The 20,639-nt window shown below is 38.0% G+C and overlaps 1 protein-coding gene across 1 annotated transcript in view; it reads left to right on the top strand.

Annotated features, from left to right (window-relative positions):
* LOC311277964 (transmembrane protein 132C) overlaps window positions 1–20,639 on the top strand; it is a 348,855-nt gene that overhangs the window by 323,184 nt on the left and 5,032 nt on the right. The window contains exons 7-8 of the mRNA XM_084388468.1: window positions 7,267–7,540; window positions 15,861–16,052. Of these exons, the coding sequence (XP_084244594.1) occupies window positions 7,267–7,540; window positions 15,861–16,052 (466 nt within the window). The remainder of the gene's footprint in view (window positions 1–7,266; window positions 7,541–15,860; window positions 16,053–20,639) is intronic.

Below are 20,639 nucleotides of genomic sequence, written 5' to 3'. Positions count from 1 at the left end.
AAACTGCTAGAGACTCCGGTCATTAGCGTCCTTGTTAGCACGTCCGCCTCCAATGCCGGAGACGGCGATTCGAATCCCACTCGAAGGAGGTCGAGTAGGACCAGTTACATAAGTAATCAGTGTGGAAATATCTCATATACTTTCATTGAGAACTTATATCTTAAACCTCAATCATATCTAGGGATCTGAATATCATAGAAACTCTTTAAGGATTCATTTGCTAGTGACTGCTTAGCAATACCATAGCAACTACCCACAACACCCAAGCAATGCCCTAGGGACCACTCTGAACATCTTAACAGTGAATTAGTACATACAGGGAAAGTTGTTAGGCAACCTCCAACTTTTTTGAAGAATATGTATGTAAAAATCTGTTTTCTGCTGCTAACTTCAATGTGTTTTGTGATCTAATTTGTGTACACATTTGAAACCTCTGTTCAAATTAAGGTGAATATAATCAGTATGTAATAATGATTCTTTGGACAACAAAGTTGAACTCAAATTGGACAAGTGAGAAAGCCCTAGACCAGCAAGATCTTCATAGAGCTGTGTCTCCAGTAGTGGGAGGTTGTCTGTCATGGTAGATCGAGTGGACTCTAATGAGGGGCTCGATTGCCGTCCTCCTGACAGCCTCAATCTCAGAGAGCACTAACAAGACGGCCACCTGATGCAATCATAATCTGATTCAGTGACAGAGCCCCAAAGTCCATTCTAATGTCGCAGTCCTGTGGCAATAATGCACATTACTGTGGTAATAATGCACATTACTGTGGTGACACCTTAAGATCCCACTCACTCATGTTGTAGTATTCATAACTCTAGTGACTTCAGCAGCACCCACATGCTGCTTGGTGGTGCTACTTCAGTCAAACTTAGATGTAAAACCCATACTTATAAATGGTGATTAAATTGACACAATAGTGTGCAACAGTCGGGTTCTGGAAGTAAAAACTTCATTTTCTCCATAGGGAAATTGATTTTGAGCGATAACTTATAAACCTTGTTAAATCATTGGTGTTTGCTTCTGTTGAAGACATCAGCCAGCATTAATTAATCATCTATTTTTTAAATAATCATGTTTAACAGAGGAATTCCTGGTAAAATACTACATTACCCATTATTTTGTTAGCTCTGCCCACTCCCATGAAGCACTGCGATTGGCGTAACAGAGTTGATCTCTTTACACAAAATATTAAAATTTTGTATATACTGTATACAGTATGTGTCACATGTCAGTGTTTGTTTGTATTTTCAGTAGTCACGTCTTCCTTTGTTCTTTTCCCGCAACTCCTTCGTATCCATGTTTTCTGTCATTTAGTTCATTTGTATCACCTGTGTTTAGTTAATCATCATCATCATCATCATCATCATCATCATCATCTATGTCACCTGTGTTCTGTTAATCAGTGTTCATCAGTGTTTGTATGTAGTTCCATTCAGTTCAGTCAGTCTTTTTCCGATCTCCGTCCTACTAAGTGTGTGTGAACCTTCTGCCTGTCTGTACCTGTTTGAATTATATTGTTAGTAAAAGTTTGCATTGGAACTTTTGATTCTCCCTCGTCGTCTTCTCGTCTAAGCTCTTAAGTACACTGTCGTGTACTTTTGTATAAAGTTTGTAGTGTTGGGATTCACCCTGTAGCTGATTGTCTTGGTTTATGGCTTATTACTCTTTAACAAATACTTTTTTTTTTTAAATCCCTATGGGGAAAATAAATGGAACAAATACTTCCAGAACCTATGCCACTGAAAAGGGGGGTGGGCCCTAATGCACTTTTTTGGTTGATATAGTTATTGCACCTGATATCTCAAACAAACAGAAGTGCCCAAAAAACAAAGAAATACTGAGAGATACCAATGTCCGCAGCTCTTTCATTGGAGAAAGTGTAACGGCCAACTTGGATCACGTGTGCCTTAATAACCAATCACATTACAGCCTCAACGTCACTGAATTTATTTCAGAGTTGTGTGACAGTCAATCACTGTATGCAGTACACCATAGAAATGAATAAGAAATGCCATAAACTGAATCCTACCTGTCACAAAATTGTCAGTGACCTTCTCTCTTAGTGTAAATTATTATTATTATTTTTATTTTTTTTTGCCAACCTAGAAGCTTTCCTTAAAGCTGCATTGTTCATAAATCACTACACTATTGACACAAGTCAATAGACCTTTTGCAAAATTTAGCTGGAAACAAAATATCCAACCAAGTGCTATTTATTACATAAATATAATATATAGTAATAGAACAAAAAACTTTTCAGTAACACTTTACAATAAGTTTCTGTTTCACAGTGTCATGTGAGATCCCAACACAGAATCCAATTCCCCTTCCTCAGTGTCTGGTCCAAAATGTAACTCCATCTTATGAAAATGAGACATTTAAAAGAAATTAATTAACATATTTTGATAATTAAGAATAAATGCCCTGTAAATGTTTTATTATTATTATTATTATTTCTAATCAGGCACCAAATATAGTACCTTTAAAAAGGTCAACCAATGAAGTAGCTTGTTAGCAAGGTTGTTTCGATGTACCAGGACATGATTTTTTTTTTTATTCACCCAAATGGCTACATCTCTACATGTATCCTTTAAAATGCATGCTGTTAAATGAAGGACTTCATCGTCAGCACATCACGACTAATTAGGATGCCTCTGCTAGCCACGCTCACCTAGCTACAGAAAGTCAAGTGCCTCTGTCAGCAGTTTATGAACATGTGTTAGGCCGGCCCAGACGCTCATTAGCCAGTGGTGTTGGCGCACACAGCTGCAGTCCGGTCTACAGAGCGCATGCCAAAGTACATTCATCTTTCCTGTGATTATCACAATGTGAACATGTTTAGCAAGGATGAACGAGCATGTTAAAAATGGCAATGTCACCTCACATTTGTTTTATTTGACCCAGAGAAATTTTTTCATGCAAGAGAGGAGAAAATGTCAATTTTGGCTCATCACCTCAAAATATGGCAGAGGAATGTGTGTGTTTTGCATTCACCACTGATTTCCCTCTCCACACACTCTCATTTATATTTATCAGGGCATAACAGGCATGACCTTGCTGATGTAACAGCATTACGGTTTGGTGCTAGTGGGCACTGATGATCCATTGTTTACCGCTACGTGTGTGCGAGTATGCGAGAGAGAATCGCAAGGCTCTTTGGCCTCTGCCAAATGCACTGCCAGTTGGTCCGTGTAGTACGCGAGAGAGGAACTGACCCGAGAGAGCATTTTTGTGCTCGTGCCAAGCCTGTAGCGTGTGGAGTGCCAGACTCTCCCGCACTTTACGGACCGGTGTTAACAGTGTTCTCTCAACACCAGGCAGGCATGATAAAGTCCAACCGCTGAGAATGACTATTCCAGTCTGTATCGAGGAATGACGCTGTGTGAGTGAGATATGTGGTGCTAGTGAGGGAGGGCTGCCCCCTTAAGGGACAACTGTCTGCTCTGTGGAAGATATTGTTTATTGAATCGTCTTCAGACCTCCTGCGTTGGTAAATAACCGAGCGCTGCCACTGTGATCTCATCCAGAACAACTGATGGCTAAATCAAAAAAAGCCATTTGTCAATATCCCATCCCTTCCAATGAAGATTTTTTTTTTTAAATTCAGCCAATTTAATAGGAATCTATGCGATCAAGAATTTCACAAGATTTCTCAATGCACATTTCGTTCAAGTTTAATTTGGTCGCACAAATTCGCAAAAAGTTGCTTGGTTTGAAAGTGACTTCTGTGTGAGCTGTGCTTCATACATTTGATTTTATTTACACTATTGACAATAGACTATTGCTCCCACAAAATTTGACCGAAATATGTGGCCGCACATTAAGATAACAAAATATCAATATATAATGTATAAGAATAGTGGTAACTCTTTACAATATGGTTCATTAACATTATTTCATTAGGTATCATAACTAACATTTATTAATCTAGCATTTAATCATTTGTATTTATAAATGTACTATTGTTAATAGGGCTTGGGCGTCGTGACGTCATTACTTGGCGTGGCGGCCATGTTGATGGCCTCACGAATGTAAACAGACAGCAAGTCGAACGAGGAGCAGCAGAGTTGGGAGAAAGAAAAGAAAGAAAAAAGATGTTAAAGTCCCGAAAAGGATGTGGAATTTACGGGGATACGTTAAATAAGGAAGCCAGGGACCGGTATGTGGACAAAATCGGCAAAAAAGTGTAGTTAGTAGCTGTCAACCCTCCCGTTTTTTCCGGGTTTCTCACGTATTTGAGCCTTTTTCCCGCTGTCTTCCCGTTTTAGTATTTTCCTATAAAATATCCGGAAAATGAAAATTTCAACATTCATCTTTCTGTTGCTATCCCTCTGCTGACAGCAAAAATTCGTACTGCATTAACTAAGCGAGTTGTGAAGCTAACGTTAGGTCTAACGTGACTTTGCTTACAGATTGGCGTGAAATTGTGCTCTCACAACAACCACGCTGTTATCTTAAAAAGGCCAATATCACGCTAAGGTTGCCTTCAAGTAAGCAAAACGATGCTTTGAAAACATCTGTTTCGCTGGAAGGGCAAGGGGGTAGCAACAGGACAATAGTACAGAGACTGACAGGTCCGATGGAAGGGCGTTAAAATACAGGATATTTTACAGGAAAATTTGTCCACATACCGGGCCCTGGCTTCCCTATTTAACGTATCCCGGTAAATTCCACATCCTTTTCGGGATTTTAACATCTTTTTTCTTTCTCCCAACTCTGCTTCTCCTCGTTCGACTTGCTGTATGTTTACATTCGTGAGGCCATCAACATGGCCGCCACGTCCCAGAATGCAACGCGGCGCCAAAGCCCTATTGGTAATTCATGTTAGTTGTTCTTTTAACTTTTTTTGCAGTCAATTTAGCAACATTTTTGTACTTTGTTTCTATACTCCTCCAAAGTAAATGAATTGGTTACCTTGGAAAGAAGCCATACATTCAGTCATTAAAATAATGTCTGTTATATTTGTACTATGTCTCGAGTGTAATTAACAAAAGCGGAAAAATGGGTTCTATATGTAACAAATATGTATTTTATGTGTGTGGTAAGAGAGATAAATAATTAATGAGGAGGAACATAACAATTGTTCTGAATGTGAGTGGATGATTTTTTCTTGCTGTAATTGTTGTATGTGATTCTATTATAAAATGGGTTCAATTACAGTGCTGCAAAAGTCAATATGTCACATTACCATACCTACACTGTAATCTGAACCAGAGGACCTACACACATACACCTTTCTCACAGATATAGCAACAAAAATAATTTAAGGGTAGGCACATTTCGGAGAGGCTAGCAATAGCAAGCTAGCTTTGATAGCATAAGATCCCAACCTCTTTTCAGAGCGTCTCCAAAGCCATGACTTGCACATGAAACACAAACACGCACAGCCAGAGCAGAGTCTGCAAAGCGTCACACGAGATGCCGTTAAATTACCTCGTCTCAAAGTTCATACCATTACAACAATAATTAATGTAAACAACTTACAGAGCTCTAGTTGTACCACCTGACTACAGCAGGTTCAATTCGGTGTTGATAGTGTTGACATAGAAACGCATAAATCTGAGTCTGAGGACGTGAACAGCTCTGGGTAGAACATCACTGGGTTGCCATCTTATAATTACCGTTACAACACGGCGTGACCGGCGCAAAAGCTTGTTGTTTTGGTTCAAGAGGAAATGTTAAAAGCGGCTGCTGTTTGTTTTGGTGCTCGGTGACTGTCCACAACTCTGCATAGCCTCATGAAACGCGCTGATGACGTGTGATGTCTGCTCTAGCAGGGTGCGCCGAGGTATGGAAATGCATATGTTGACAGGCAGGTAAGACATTGTATTCGACATTCGGTCCGGATGCAGTGATTGGATGAAAATTTTTTTTAGGTCCTGAGATGTCCACAGAAGATATACAGCGGGGGAAATAAGTATTGAACAACTCTTCTGATTATTCTTTTCACTCCTCTATCAGAAATCTTGCGAGGAGCACCTGGTCGAGGCAAATTTATGGTGAAATGATTGTCTTTCCACTTCCGTATTATGGCCCCAACAGTGCTCACTGGACCATTCAGAAGCTTAGAATGGCGCCTATAACCAATGCCATCATTATGTGTTGGAACAATTAGGTTGCGAAGGTCTTGAGACAGCTCTTTGCTTTTACCCATCATGAGATGTGTCTTGTGTGACACCTTGGCAATGAGACCTTTTTGTAGGCCATCCGTTGGGACTGAACAAGCTGTTATTAATTTGCACGGACAGGGGGCTGGATTGCTTTTTAATTACTAATAGTTTTAAGCTGTTGCCTTGGCTTTCCATGCCTTTTTGCACCTCCCTTTCTTCATGTGTTCAATACTTTTTCCCTGTGTCATTTCACATTATTACACATAACTTCATTTCTGAGCTTATTTGTTTTGGTTTCTTTGTATGTACTGATTCCTTGGGTTGTTATCAACATCAACAGCTTCATGTCAATAGCACCTTTGGAAATATATTTACTGAGAAAAATGGTGACGTGTTCAATACTTATTTCCCCCGCTGTATATGAAAGAAAAAATATATAATAATAATATTTTGACCACTAGTATTGATTGCTATAAGGATGTGAAGAGTTTCAACCAGTATAACAAGAAGTGTATGGAAAAAAAAAACTGCCTACCTTACCTTTAATGCAGTCTCCTTTCAATGTTCATATACAACATGGAGGTTTGTTTCAGTGATTTAGTTTTGCTGTACCACGCAAAAGCCGTCTAAAGAGGACTATGACCTTCATTTTTCACCCTTTGATTATGTGCGTGGGTTTTACTAAACATAAATTAAGTGATCTTGACTGTTATACTTGAACTGATCTTTGATTACTAAAGTAGATATAGCTCTATCTTTAAATACGAATGTGTTTTTGTGAAGCTCTTTACCTTTATTCAATTAACTCTAACATCAAAGTAGATTAAAAAAAAGTCCTCAAAGAAAGTAGTAGCTTAATTGTACTTCCAGCTCTTGCTGTAAATGTCAGTCAGTCAAAGAGTATAAAATAAAACTGATTTGCTTAATTAGCTTCCCTTGATTAAGTGCTTCAGCCTAATGAAGCTTAATTGAGGCGTGTCAACAAACAGTTATTTGTCAAAAAAAAGGGTTGTTTTGTGAAACGTCAAATGAAAAATTCATTAAACCTTTGAATGAAGAGTTGAACAAAAACATGATTGGGTTAAATGTTAAATATTACAAAGATATTACTATCCTGGTGCAGATTCAGACTTTTATCCTTTCCGTTCTCAGGTCGACGCGGGACAGTGAAGATGACGATGACGAAGAGCGGAGAGGAAAGACGTGTACTCTACAGTACCAAAGGACCATGGTGCGTGTGCTCACTCACTTTGTGGCCGAATCCTCTGAGACGCGAGGTCAGGTGGCTCACATGCTAGGCAGTGATTGGCAGGTGGATATTACAGAGCTGGTCTGGGACTTCTTGAAAGTAGAGAATCCCCGAATCGCCAGGCTGAGAGAGGGACGTGTTTTGGAGGGCATGGACACAGGCATGACCAGCATTCAGGTATGTGTGTATATTTTCAATATTTTTATCTGCCATTTCAGTCATGTGGTGCAATAAGTCTCTTTAAAATATCAGATAATTTAACCTTTTTTTATGACAAGGCAAAGTTAGTTTGTAAAATGTCACATGGTGCAACTTAAAAAACGTAATGATATTTGTAAAAAAAAAAAAAGACTATTAAAGTCATTCCTATTAAAATGACTGGTAACACCTTACAATAAGGTTTCATTTGTTAACATTAGTTAACTATATTAGTTAACATGAACTAACAATGAACAATACTTCTACATTATTTATTAATCTAAGTCAATTGTCATTTCAAAATGTACTAATACAGTTTGAAAATCCAGTTATATTTGTTAACAGTTGTTACTGCACTGTTAACTAACATGAACATAGAATGAACAATTCGATTTTTACTAACGTTAACCACTTAAAACATATATTGCTAATTGTTGGTTCATGTTCGCTAATGCATTTAACAAATGAGACATTATGTCTCATAAGATTCCCAAATGACTGGATTTCACAACACATTCAAGGTGTAAAGTAAATGTGATGTAACTGTCAAGTAAAACGAGTTAATAGGGGCTTTCACACCGAAGGAACCTTTTCATAGTTCCTAGAACTATTGGCAGAAGTGTCCGGGTTTTGGCGTGTTCGCACAGCAGGAACTAGGAACGATTTTAGTTCTAGGAACTTCTTTTGGAGGAACTAATTTAGCTCCTACTTCAGAGTCGGGTCTAAACCAGCACTATTGGAACTACCAGTGACGTTAGTGTACGCTGATTGGCCGAACGCAAGCAAAACGCCAGTATCCACCATTAAAAAAAAAAAAAACCTATGTAAACACACAGATTATAGTCTATTTATTTACTCCAGAAATGAACTCTACGCACATGGAAAACAGTGATATATGGACCTCTTAACTTTTACGCTAAGTAGAAAATCCAACGCAGCTTTGAGGGGACCAAGCGAAACATGATTATGTATTTCTGCTCAGCTAGCAAAACTGGACATCAACCACACTGCATACGCTAATATCTTTTCATTTACTGTCTACTTTCTATGTATGACAGTTCTATCTAATAACGTGCACTATTCGCAATTCGAGCACTATGTTCTCAGGCTCTGTTCTCAGTGCCGTCAAAATAAAGGTATGCAACGCCGTCAAAATAAGTCACAACAACAAGCGTGGCTTACGTCACTTCAGAGTTCCTACTGGCGGTGCGAACGCAACCAGGAATATGTTTCTAAGAAAACCATTAGTTCTCGGGGAACCACCCTGGTGGCTAGTTCCTAGAACTACCCAGTGCAAAAGCCCCCATTAACTCTTTCCCCGCCAGCGTTCTTTTTTTAAAGGGATAGTTCACTTTGAAATTAATTTTTGATATGTTTTAGCTTACCTCAAGGGCATCCAAGATGTAGGTGTCTTTGTTTCCGCAGTAGTTTCAATTTTGATATTTTTAGGTCAAACCGTTCTTGTCTGTCAGTCATATAATGCAGGTCTATGGTCACTGGCTCAAAACACAAGCACAGAGTCCAAATTAAAACAATTCCCCATCGTCCAAATGAAACAATTCCCCATCATAAGTACACATTGATGGCCTAAGACACGAAACGAGCGGTTTGTGTGAGAAAACGAACAGTATTTATATCGTTGTTATCTCTTGAAAACAGCACACGTCCAAATGATCTGACGGCGCGGGCGGGTATAGATATACATAGATGTCGCCTTGGCTACGGTTTCGTTCCAATGAACTGCAGTAGCGAAGGCGACATCTAGTGTATACATCTATACCCGCCAGCGGGCGGGTATAGATATATACACTAGATGTCGCTTGGCTACGGTTTCGTTCCAATGAACTGCAGTAGCCAAGGCGACATCTATGTATATATCTATACCCGCCGGCGCCGTCAGATCATTTGGACGTGTGCTGTTTTCAAGAGATAACAACGATATAAATCGTTTTGAGCCAGTGACCATAGACCTGCATTATATGACTGACAGACAAGAACGGTTTGACCTAAAAATATCAAAATTGAAACTACTGCGGAAACAAAGACACCTACATCTTGGATGCCCTTGAGGTAAGCTAAAACATATCAAAAATTAATTTCAAAGTGAACTATCCCTTTAAAGCTATAATATGTTTGTTTGTTTTTTTTTGGCCGCTAGGGGTCGCTAACCTCTTACAATAACAAAGGCGTAGGTTGATAACGCAGCATTAAGCGGAAAGATGGGACTTGCTGTCATGCTGATGGATCTAATAATGTTTATGGATGAGTGAAAACATTCATGTTTTTTTAACATGACTGTGGTATGAAGCAGGTCGCGATTGCTAATGAGAGACAGATATCAGCGCCACACGTGAGTTCCGCGGATATTAGGAATGAGGACATTTCATTCTACCAAACTACATGCAAGTGCTGAATTAATACTCACAGGTCAGTTTATTTGATGAATTAAACTTGTGAGATAACGCAGTGCTGTTTCACTTGGTCTAACGTTGCACTATCACACTAAACTGCATTTGAGTGTGTTGAAAGTTATAATGTTATTCTATGTCTTAGTTTGTTTGCTGTAAGAGACTAGCAGTAAGCTAGATCAACATTAGAATAACATACTGATCATCAGGCTTGGGAGGGTTACTTTAAAAATGTATTCCGTTACAGTTACAAATTACTTCATAAAAAAAGTATTCAGTAACGTAATCTAAGTACTATAATATGAAAGTAATGTAACTGATTACTTCTGGATTACTTCAAGGTCACGTATATAAATAAAGTCAAGCAAGAAGAAATATTATTAAAAACAAAAAACAAAAAAAAACTTTTATTTATTAAGAATTTGGTCCAGTGCACAATATTTGCAAAATATACACACAGGCCTGAATATATATTTATGTAAAGGGCTATACAGACATCTAGTGGATAATGTATGGTATTACAGATTATTTTGTTTTATTTTTAACTAATTTTTAACAAAAAAATAAAAACACAACATTTAAAAATTTTACACAATCTACATATTAGTTTATTTTAAAATAGGCCTACATGTTGACTAAAGCCGTGATCTTTCTTAATTTGCCTGACTGAACTTGGGGCGTTGGCAGTGGGAGTTCCCCTACGACGTTACCTAGACAGCGAACTTCCAGCGTTACGTGATAAAAGATTAAGAAAGGACATTTTGTGTACTAAAAAAGCGACTCTCCTAATTTCTACAAAATAGCAGCGGAATTTCCATGAATTAAAAGCGATTTTACCCGCAGGCAGCGTCGTTTCTACTAGCAGCAGTGATTCAATCTGCGTCTGAGGAGATTGTTGCGTGGCACACGTGAGTCATTACTGGCAACAGAACCAGGAACAACTGTATAATCAAGCAGCGCTTAATAGTGGTATTATGCCAAAATACTTATTTATTTAGTTTTAAATGAAACCATTGTAATCCTGAAAGTATTCCCCCTTTTTTCAAAATGTAACTATAATCTGATTACTACTTTTTTTGACGTAACTGTAACGGATTACAGTTACTGGATTTTTGTATCCTGATTACATAACGCCGTTACATGTATTCCGTTACTCCCCAACCCTGCTGATCATATTCTAACATTTCATCATGATGAGCTATATAACATTGATTTGTTTTATGTCCATTTGCTCACCTGTCTAATAAAGTATGTGCAAGAGCGGCGTCTCTGTCAAGTCGTGAAGGCATCTCGAAAAACGTCACGCTGATATTGATCCTCGTTTTAGCTCTCCTTTTGTCCCAAAGTCTGCTTGCCATGGTCCATAATGTTTGAACGAAACAACAACAGTGTGCCGCTAGACGTTACGCACTACACAGTTGTCCACATCTGTCGCCATTGGTTACTATGGCAGTACAAGCGGAAACCATGGATAACGTGGATATTACGTCATTGACAGGCAAGTGAACAGGGACGACCACTTTTTAAAATTGGGAATTTCTCTGAATTTACAAATTCTTGGAAACATTTAGGACAAAGGAAGTACACAACTGAAATAAATATATAACACTGTGCAAGTGGTTTTTGGATATTTTGATAAAAAATTCTTACATATTATACCTTTAATTTGCCAGCCAGCGTTTTTTGTCATTTTGATAAAATTTTCATGGCCTCCAAAATATTTAGTTGTGTAAAAATCTGAACATGCAATATCAAAAAAGAACAACATAGCTTCTGCTTTAAAAAAACAAACAAACAAAAAACTGTTTTATTCTAGCTTCATGCATTCTTTTTTTATCAACACTTGAATGTGGATCATAGGGCACCATACAGACTTTATCAAAGAATTTGCGGACTTTCTATCAGAGTTAGTATTGGCTGCAGATAAAGTACTAATTGTTGGTGATTTTAATATACACATCGATAATGAAAAAGATGCATTGGGATTGGCATTTAAAGACATTGTAAACTCAATTGGAGTTAGACAACACGTGTCAGGACCTACTCATCGTCGTAATCATACTCTAGATCTAATAATATCACATGGAATAGATGTTGATGCCGTTGAAATTCTGCAGCAGAGCGATGACATCTCAGATCATTATCTAGTCTCGTGTAAATTACATTTAGCCAAGGCTGCAAAGCCGACTCCGTGTTACAAATATGTTAGACCTATCACTTCTGCTACTAAAGATTGCTTTATTAATAATCTTCCTGATCAGTTTCATCATTTTAGCATCCCGGATAGCTTAGAAAAACTTGATATTGCAACAGAAACTTTTAACTCTCTCTTTTCCAGCACTTTAGACACAGTTGCTCCTTTGCGCTTAAAGAAGATTAAAGAAAATAATCCAACGCCGTGGTACAACGAGCACACTCAGGCCCTTAAGAGAGCAGCCAGAAAAATGGAGCGCAACTGGAAGAAAACAAAATTAGAGGTATTTCGCATTTCATGGAAAGAGAGCTCGATTGCTTACAGAGAGGCTTTAAAAGCTGCTAGATCTGCTTATTTTTCAAACCTATTAGAAGAAAATAAACATAATCCTAGGTATTTATTTGAAACAGTGGCTAAACTAACGAAAAAGAAAGCTTCAAACACAGAAGGTTCCAAGCAGCACAGCAGTAATGACTTTATGAACTTCTTCACTTATAAGATTGATAATATCAGGGACAAAATTATAACTATGCAACCGTCTACTACAGTATCGCATCAGGCAGTGCATTGTAGTCTCCCTGAGGAAAAATTTGATTCATTCATTGCTATAGGAGAGGAAGAATTTACTAAACTCGTTAAATCATCTAAATCTACAACATGTATGTTAGACCCTATACCGACTAAGCTACTGAAAGAGATGCTTCCAGAGGTCATAGATCCTCTTCTTAATATCATTAATTCCTCTTTGTCTGTAGGATACGTACCAAAAAACTTTAAGCTGGCTATGATTAAACCGCTTGTTAAAAAAATGCAACTTGATCCTTCAGAATTAGTCAATTACAGGCCGATCTCGAATCTACCCTTTCTGTCAAAGATACTAGAAAAGGCAGTATCTTCACAACTATGTTCCTTTCTAGAAAGAAATGATATCTGCGAGGATTTTCAGTCCGGATTTAGACCATACCATAGTACTGAGACTGCTCTCGTTAGAGTAACAAATGATTTGCTCTTATCATCCGATCGTGGTTGTGTCTCTCTATTAGTGTTACTCGATCTTAGTGCTGCGTTTGACACCATTGACCACGACATTCTTTTAAATAGACTAGAAAACTATGTTGGCATTAGTGGAATTGCACTAGCATGGTTTAAATCATACTTATCTGACCGTTATCAGTTTGTAGCAGTAAATGAAGAGATGTCTTATCAATCACAAGTTCAGTATGGCGTACCACAGGGCTCAGTACTAGGACCGCTGCTGTTCACTCTGTACATGCTGCCATTAGGAGATATTATTAGGAAACATGGAATTAGCTTCCACTGTTATGCCGACGATACTCAGCTCTATATTTCTTCAAAACCTAACGAAACTTACCAATTCACTAAATTAACAGAATGCATAGCTGATATAAAAAACTGGATGACTCGTAATTTCCTACTTCTAAATTCTGAAAAAACAGAGATTCTAATTATTGGACAAAAAACTTCCTCACGTAATAACCTAGAATACTGTCTAACACTTGATGGCTGCTCTGTTAAGTCTTCGTCGTCGGTTAGGAACCTGGGTGTGCTCTTTGATACCAATCTTTCATTTGAAAGTCACGTGTCTAGTATCTGTAAAACCGCATTTTTCCATCTTAAAAATATATCTAAATTACGTCATATGCTCTCATTGACAAATGCGGAACAATTAGTCCATGCGTTCATGACCTCAAGGCTAGATTATTGTAATGCTCTACTGGGTGGTTGCCCTGCACGCTTAATAAACAAACTACAGCTGGTCCAAAACGCAGCAGCTCGAGTTCTTACCAGAACCAGGAAGTATGACCATATTAGCCCGGTTCTGTCAAAACTGCACTGGCTCCCTATTAAACATCGCATCAATTTTAAAATATTGCTGATTACTTACAAAGCACTAAATGGTTTAGCTCCGCGGTACTTGAGCGAGCTCTTAACGCATTATACTCCTTCACGTCTATTGCGATCTCAAAATTCCGGCCAGTTGATAATACCTAGAATATCTAAATCGACTGCTGGCGGTAGATCCTTTTCCTATTTAGCACCAAAACTTTGGAACAGCCTTCCTACCATTGTCCGGGAAGCAGACACACTCTGTCAGTTCAAATCTAGATTAAAGACACATCTCTTTGACATAGCGTTCACATAATACATTATAGACTTCTATAATTCAATATTAGGCTGCATAGATTAGGTCAGCTGGAACCGGGAACACTTCCCATAAATCCTGATGTACTTGTTACATCATGAGAAGAATGGCATCTACGCTAATTTTAGTGTCTTTGTTTATCCCAAGGTTTTCCCGCAGCCTGCCGGATCCAGGCCGTTTCCAGATCTGATGAAGGACCTTCGCCTGGACCCGATGTCAATGCAGTGCTGAAGGGCCAACTAGTCTCTCCCTATGGAGGATCCCTTTCCCACTCTACAGATAACGCGTCGTCGGGAAAACTCAATTTGCGTATCTACCCCGAATTGATAAAATAAAATAAAATTCTGAATCAAAACTATAAGGAAACACCAGTAATTTGTTTAGGTTTGGTTTGTAGGGAATTCCAAACCTGCACACATATATTCAAACGCACATAACTATAGAACTCGTTCTTAATGTGCATCTGAACGCCATCAGCGTTTCTCACATGTTCGCGTTTAAAGTCTGTGTAGAGAGAATGGTGTCGTCTTGGCGGCCCTAATTTAAAAACAAATGATCGTTGCGACGGAAGCGAATCAATCAAAACTAACTTTAGCTGGAAAATAACTTTATTAAAGAACCGCTATAAAGCCAAAACAATCTTACGTTATATTATACATTTATCTCTGTGAAGCTGCTTTGAGACAATCTACATTGTTAAAAGCGCTATATAAATGAAGATGACTTGACTTGACTTGACTTGATCATTTTCATTAAAAAAGCGCAAAATTTTAAACAAAAAGTTGAGAAAATCGTGTTTTTTCAAAGACTTCAACATGCATAAGCGATGCTTTTATCGCTTCTTTCTGCTTTTTTTTTTTTTTTTTTTGCCTGTTTTGATCTAGAGATTCTCTTCTCTTTCAGAAGTTGTGTAATAGTGCCCCCTACCATATAAGAGGGAAAACACAGAAATTCTGTGCAGGGAAAGGGTTAAATTGAAATCAGTGGTGGGGAAAGAGTTAAATTGAAATTAAACTTTAATTGAAAATATAAATATATATTATTATTAAACCATGTGAAACCAATGTGAAGTACATTTCTAAGAACTTGGCACATCTTTTTAAAACGAAAAATTTCCTTTTATTTGTAATGGACACTTTTGCACTTTTTCTGTAAGTCTGAACACAGCTAATACTAAGCCGTTGCCTTTTCCGCAGCCTACTTTTCTCTGTCTCCAGGAAAGTGGGCTGATATTGCCGTGAAAACATGTGTCTGAGGAGGTGTTCGTCATCTGGATTTATTTTGTTTTTCCTGTCTGCTTTGAGACCAGATACCTAATATCTGCTCGTCTCCAGTGAAAGTGTGGGCGGGCAAGAGACTGTCTGTTACACCTTTTTATTGCATCAATCACTAGATGGGTTTACAGCTCTGTGTTTCTGATATTTCTCCCTGTAATTGGAGGCAATCCTCGTGGGCAGAGCTGTATCCACCAACCCAGATTGCTTATGATGCTTGTATTTAATAATGCACTTTTGTGTGTATGCTCTGCTCCAGGTTCTGTCCCCGCTGTCAGACTCTATCCTGGCAGAGAAGACAGTGAGGGTTGTGGATGATCGAGTGACCATCACTGAACTGGGACTGCAGTTGGTCAGTGGTCTCACACTCAGCCTGCAGCTCAGCACAGGAAGTAACCGAGCCATCAGCGCCACGGCAACCACACAGGAAGTGCTCAGCAATCCTAAACAGGTCATTTTACAGAGTTAAATATGTGCTCAGATTCAATATGTGCTGTTTACTGCCACACAAATAAATATTTATACAGAAGGCCAACAAATTATTAGAGTCGATGACTTGCTGAAGAAACAAGCATTCTTGTAGCTTTAAAATGAAAGAATCCTCGAAAGAGAATCTTTGTATCATTTCTACTTTGTTGACAACAAATCTACAGAACCAAACCCTTGTAATTGATAACATATAACAGGATAAACTGGAATGAAATGACAGCCAGTACGCAGCTTTAATTGAAAGTGCCCTTATTATGCTATTTTAAAGTTTCCTAATGTTGTTTTGGAGTCTCCTACAACAGGTTTACATGCATCATAGGTCCAAAAACTGTTTCATTGTCTCATAATATACATTTGCACATCACTAGCCTGGTTAAAACCAGACCATTCTCAGTAGTAACTGAGTTATGATCTGGCAAAGCTTCATTAATAACTCATTTCCAAACGGACGTCGCTCAAATGCCTCTGGGCGCAATTGGATAGACCTAAAACCAATCAGAGCGATCGTCATTGTGTAAAGCCATATGCTGCGTCCCAATTCGCCAAGTTACACTACGCCATAAAAGTATGTACTCTTTTTGTGAAGAAAAGGTATTTACTTTTGAATGTGTAGCAAAAAAGTAGGCAAGCTTTGGGACATACTACTTCGTCATCTTTATCGGACGGATCTGTCGCGTGCATCTTGTCACGTAAACTGCCCTGTCAATCATCTTGTCACAGTTAAAATCCTCTATTAAATCTAATTTAATTTGCTACCGTTTCGGAGAGAAATGTAGTAGCATGTTCATCTGCCAGTGGGTCTTTCATGGAGACGGTCCTCATGTGTTTGCAATTTGAATATAATAATGCATGTAAAAGTTGGAGCGCTTCACCAACGTCGCTCAAATGCCTCTGGGCGCAATTGGATAGACCTAAAACCAATCAGAGCGATCGTCATTGTGTAAAGCCCGCCCCAACGTTCTGATTGGTGCCGCGATTTCAACGGATTAGAAATGGGCTTGAATGAGCTCTTTACCAGACTACTTGCAGAGCAAATCTAAATTTGCCGGATGTTGTCTGGGTTTTCCCAGGCTAGCACATCACCACATTGTTCAATGATTCTCAAACGACTCCATGGATGAATCAATTTCTCTAAATCCACTCTGCTTTGATTGGCCAGACAGCTCAGTCTGTTGTGATTGGTCTACCACGTACAGTGCGCGTTGAAAACAAAAACGCCCGGCCCCATTGCAATAACTGATCATCAGCTCAGGGATTGTACACCGTAAACTAAAGACAGAAACAAACAATGACGTCGATTTTACCATATCAATCCGAGTGCGAGTCTGATGATGAAACACTGGAAGAACTAGTTATTCAACCCGAACCTCCATCGCAAGGACGACTCGAGCAGGACGTTTCTCAGTGATACGCCACTCAGTTTGATGTACATTATGAGATGTTGCAACTGTAATTCCTCACCATCAGCATTAACAAGAGTATGTCCATCAACAAATCGACTATTTGACTTATTTATTTACAGAGTATTTTTCTAATTTATTGCGGTGAACATGTGGGAACTGTATAATAACAGTGCATACATTAGCCGAGCTTTAGCGTGAATGACTGATGTAACATAAACGTTGGTAAAACAAATCTTGCTCCATGCTTAATCTTTACTCAAAGTAGTGAGACATTAATAGACACAGTTTTAGCTAATAGTGGCCCACAACTGATCAGCAGAAGTATTTCAGTAAGACAGTAATAAGCCAGTTAGCAGGAGACCTACACAATATAAAACTCAAAACGAATTATTTTGAACACCGGTAGAAAATATATACATCAATAATTATTCATACTAACAGGTTGTGATTCTGAGGAGCAAGTTAGTCCAAATTAACTGGGTACTGACCCATCTTTCTAGAGCAAGCGTTTTGCGAATCCTGCATTGAACTCCAAGATTTGAGAAGCAGTCATAAGTAAAATAAGGTATTCGGGCCAATCACAATGCACTGGATCAGAAAGGCGGGGCATAGAGGAGCAACAATGATGTATGGTATGTGTCAAATAATGACTTTTTTTAACCTAAAACCACATAAACGCATTGCATTAAACCAAATACACAAAATAATGTTCTTTTTAGAACCATCATATGACCCCTTTAAAGTGACACATGACATAAACTGCAGCGTGCGCTTAGAATAAACAGAATGATAAACAGAATGATATTGTTCGCTGGTGGAGTTGCTAATATAGTTATTTTATAGTTATCGTCCTTGGTGCGAATGGACCTCAAGAGAGTTAATTTCACTCATAACAAAAAGTAAATAGTAACTGTTTTTTTGCCTTTGCCGCAATTAGATATGTCGTTCAGAGAAGTTTGTTTTTATTAATGTTAATCTGTAAATTTCCACCATATAGAAATACTAAGAAAAATGTGTCCATTGTTTAAATAGTTTACATCAGCACAAGCAGGTATTTTGATTAATCATTACTTCCAATAATCCTGTATGAGCAATATATGTAAAGCATTTAGAATTATTCATATTATAGATTCAGGTTGTGTATTTTGCATCTGATTATCGTTCAGTTTGGTGAATTAACTTGTGAGAATAATACATTTTAAAATATAGTTTCTAAATACTCCAAGCCAACAGTTAAATCACACACTTAATGTCAACTATTTATTAGTTAATGTGAATTAATTACAGACAATAATGATCTATCTTGAGATTCCGTTATTTCACAGTAAGAATCATTATGCTTTGGTCTCTTGAAAAACAGTTTGATGTGCGTTTCTCTGGAAATACTTCTAGGAAAATGCTCCATTTGCATTCACTAACAGTAGCCCATTATATAACACAGTCAATACTCACCGCAATTCCCTTTCTATAACAGCCTATTTAAGAAGCTTTTTTCCTACACTGGTCATTTGTTACACAAGTGTGATGTATAACCCAAGGATGAAAGTAACTATAGTTACAGCTGTCATGCTTAATTATGGCTTAGTTAATGGACTCAGAGGAGGTGGTTAATTTGCAGTGCCTCAGTACCTGAACTCAATATAATTATCTTCTAGTTGACAGTCGTAATCAATATGACACACCTCAGTTTAGCAGCATCGCAGTGCTGTTAGCCTAATCCTTTCAATTAAGACAGACATACGTGTGTGTTTGTGTATTCCAGAGGCTTTGATAGTCTGCTAATTCCTGTGGAACCTGGTGTGACAATACATAATAAGTACCAGAGAAAAGAACATGAATTTCAGGCATGTCAACAGGATATTGGAAACATACTAAGATAATTGTATTCATCCTCATTTTATGCAGAATTACCACTAAAACTGAATGGCTCTGTTTAAAAACCTATTTGTTATATAAAACTCTTGTTTATAAAACCAGCGCCGTCCCCAATCTGCAGCCTGCCACAGTCTCCTATTGAGAACACACAGATGGTGTGTGCACCATGTTAAATGTGCTTAAAATGCCCATAGCTGAAAGGGAACCTCATAAATGACTGATTTGGAACACTCTACATAGGCTGCAACTCTGCTACAATCATATCAAATAAAATTGTGTTTCTTATATTAATACATAAGACACAACTCAAAAATATTTTAATGTACTGTATAGGCCTATGTGACACGAAGTAGTTATAATAATTTTTCCCACCGGGTCAAAATTGCAAGGGTAACACCTTTATTTTACATGGTCCTTGTTACATGTTACATATAGTTACAATATTAATAACTATAAAGGATGCATAATTACATGCAAACAATCCTAATCCTATAACTCTACAGTAAGTACATGTAGTTACTTAAAATTACAAGTGATAAATTATTACATTCAGAAATAATATCAAATACCAGTAAATAAAAAAATGTTTGGTAACACTATTTTACAGTGTCCTTGTTGCATATGTTACATGTACTTACTATAGTAATAACAGTAAATTATGCATAATTACATGCAACAAACCCTCAACCAAATCCTAATCCTACCCTATCCCCTACAGTAAGTACATGTAGTTGCTTAATATTTACTCAGTACGTAAATATATAATTACACTATAATAATGACACCTTAAAATAAAGTGTAACCCATTTTTTATATATATTTTTTTACAAACATTATAAACAGTATAAACATGTTTTAGTTCCCTTGACTCCACAACAAATCTTACATTTAACATTGTTCAGAACAGAACTGGAATGAAAAATATAAGTGTAAAACAAACAAATTGGCATTCATAATACATGCTAAGCCTAGACAAAATGATTTAAATGAAACTGAAGCTCCCAGCAATGCGGGAAATGCGCTATACAAATAAACCTGTGCTCATGCACCTCTCTCATTCAGAACAAATCCAAATATGCTTTGTGCCATGTTAGCACTTTGGAATATGGAATAAGTTAAAGCTGCAGTCGGCAAGTCTGGCAGATTGGGTCGACTTAGCCAAAATTTTGAATGTTTACAACTCTCATGCCCCTCCCCCACTACCACCCTCCCATCGAGTTCGTGCTCGTCAGTGCGTGTGCACCATGTTTTCTGTGAACGCGTCCGTCTCT

Source organism: Rutilus rutilus (assembly GCF_951802725.1).
Source record: "Rutilus rutilus genome assembly, chromosome: 19".
NCBI lineage: Eukaryota > Metazoa > Chordata > Actinopteri > Cypriniformes > Leuciscidae > Rutilus > Rutilus rutilus.
Note: the sequence above shows the minus strand (reverse complement) of the source record. Positions and strands in the feature narration are given on the sequence as shown.